General features: G+C 40.4%; 1 protein-coding gene across 1 annotated transcript; it reads left to right on the top strand.

Annotated features, from left to right (window-relative positions):
* The first annotated feature begins 1,102 nt into the window (after positions 1-1,102).
* On the top strand, positions 1,103-1,777 carry LOC107919101 (uncharacterized). The gene is made up of 2 exons (XM_016848629.2): positions 1,103-1,202; positions 1,314-1,777. Exons 1-2 carry the CDS (start codon positions 1,103-1,105, stop codon positions 1,775-1,777), a joined length of 564 nt encoding a protein of 187 aa, XP_016704118.2.
* The last annotated feature ends 682 nt before the right edge of the window (positions 1,778-2,459 follow it).

Raw genomic sequence — 2,459 nt, 5'->3', positions numbered from 1 at the left:
AGAATTAGTAGAAATTGTGAGCTTGGAAGAAGGAAAAGAGGTGAAAATTGGAACTGAGATTTCTGCAAAGACAAGACGTGGCCTCATTGAATTACTACAAGAATTTAAAGATGTCTTCGCATGGTCATACCAGGATATGCTCGGATTGAGTGCTGACATTTTAGTGCATCGCCTACCTATAAAAGAAGATTGCAAACCAATTCAACAGAAGTTCAGAAGAATGAGGCTTGATATTGTGCTCAAAATAAATGAGGAGATTAAGAAACAGTTTGATGTTGGGTTTTTACAGGAGGTCAAATATTCTGAATGGGTAGCCAACATCGTTCTAGTCCCTAAAAAAGATGGAAAAGTACGAATGTGCATAGATTACAGGGATTTGAACAAAGCAAGTCCAAAGGGCAATTTCCCATTACCACATATTGATACTCTGGTGGACAATACGGCAGGATTTTCGCTGTTTTCTTTTATGGATGGGTTCTCAGGATATAATCAGATAAAGATGCATCCAGAAGATATGGGAAAGACTACGTTCATTACTTTATGGGGAACATTTTGCTATAAGGTGATGCCATTCGGATTAAAGAACGCAGGAGCAACGTATCAGAGAGCCATGGTAGCCTTATTCCATGACATGATGCACAAAGAAATCGAGGTGTATGTTGATGATATGATTGCCAAATCCAGAACAGAGGAGGAACATGTGCAGGTCCTGAGAAGATTGTTCTTAAGATTAAGGAAGTTTCAACTCAAGCTTAATCTGACAAAATGCACTTTTGGAGCCAGGTCAGGAAAGTTGTTAGGCTTCGTAGTCAGCGAAAAGGGAATTGAGATTGATCTAGACAAAGTCAAGGCAATACGAGATTTATCGCCACCACGTTCCCAGAAAGAAGTTTGAGGTTTCTTGGGAAGATTAAATTACATTGCTCGGTTCATTTCATAGTTGACAGAGAAATGTGATCCCATAATTCGCCTTTTGAAGAAACATAAACCTGATGTCTGGAATGAAGAATGCCAGAAAGCCTTTGAAAGGATAAAACAATACTTATCCAATACTCCAGTTCTGTCACCACCCAGCCTAGATAGACCCTTGATTTTGTATTTAATGGTGTTCAACAACTCCGTGGGATGTGTGCTGGGTCAACATGATGCGGCTGGAAAGAAGGAAAAGGCGATTTACTATATCAGCAAGAAATTCACTGATTGTGAGATGAGATATTCACCTATCGAAAAATTGTGTTGCGCCCTGAGTTGGTCGACCAAGAGGTTGAGGCAATACTTACTCTATCATACGACTTGGTTAATTTCAAAATTAGACCCTTTGAAGTATATGATAGAGTCAACAGCATTGAATGGAAGAATGGCTAGATGGCAAATCTTGCTCTCTGAGTTTGATATCGTACATGTAAGTCAGAAGGCCATCAAGGGGAGTGCGATATCAGATTTCTTGGCTAGAAGGGCTCTGGAAGATTATGAGCCCCTGGACTTTGATTTCCCGAATGAAGATTTGATGAATGTGGCAAATACTGAAGAGGATCCCCAAGAAAATCATTCTTGGAGATTAAACTTTGACGGAGCATCAAATGCAACAGGCAATGGCATTGGGGCAGTCTTGGTGTCTCCGAATGGAGATTATCACCCTTTCACCAGTAAGTTGGACTTCGACTGCATTAATAATATGGTTGAGTATGAAGCTTGCATCATAGATATACAGGCAGCCATAGAGCGGAAAATCAAGACATTAGAGGTGTACGGAGACTCAGCATTAGTAATATACTAGCTAAGAGGGGAATGTGAGGCAAGAGACCCTAAATTGATCCGTTATCGGAGATTAATTTTGGAATTGATCAAAGAATTTGACAACATTACCTTCTGTTATCTCCCACGAGAAGAAAATCAGATGGCTGATGCTCTTGCTACTTTAGCTTCCATGATTAAAGTGAATCAGTTAGAGGACATGAAGCCCATTCAAATTAGTATTTATGAAATCCCAGCCCACTGTTACAGCATTGAAGAAGTGAAGAATGATGATAGTCCCTGGTACCAAGATATATTGCTATATGTGAAGAATCGCGAATATCCTGATCAGGCAACGGAGAATGATAAGAGGACATTGAGGAGACTAGCTATTGACTATGTCTTAGATGGGGAGATCCTATACAGAAGGGGAAAGGATCGAGTACTGTTGAGATGCGTGGACGCTGTAGAGGCTAAAAATTTTTAGAAGAAGTCCATGAAGGTGTTTGTGGAACACACGCTAATGGATTCACCATGGCTAGACAGATTATGAGATTCAGGTATTACTGGTCCACCATGGAAAGAGATTGCATCAATCATGCCAAGAAATGCCATAAATGCCAAATTTATGGGGATAAAATGCACGCGCCTCCTTCTCCTCTTCATGTTATGACTTCTCTATGGCCTTTCTCCATGTTGGGTATGGACGTCATTGGACCAATATC

This window comes from Gossypium hirsutum, chromosome D13, assembly GCF_007990345.1.
Source record: "Gossypium hirsutum isolate 1008001.06 chromosome D13, Gossypium_hirsutum_v2.1, whole genome shotgun sequence".
In the NCBI taxonomy this organism is placed as follows: Eukaryota; Viridiplantae; Streptophyta; class Magnoliopsida; order Malvales; family Malvaceae; genus Gossypium; species Gossypium hirsutum.
Note: the sequence above shows the minus strand (reverse complement) of the source record. Positions and strands in the feature narration are given on the sequence as shown.

Bases quoted from the DNA above. Each gene is read 5' to 3' on its own strand.
- LOC107919101 (XM_016848629.2), top strand. From the start codon at position 1,103: ATGGTGTTCAACAACTCCGTGGGATGTGTGCTGGGTCAACATGATGCG. The intron at 1,203-1,313 runs GTGAGATGAGAT...TTTCAAAATTAG, and splicing joins CAGCAAGAAATTCACTGATT to ACCCTTTGAAGTATATGATA.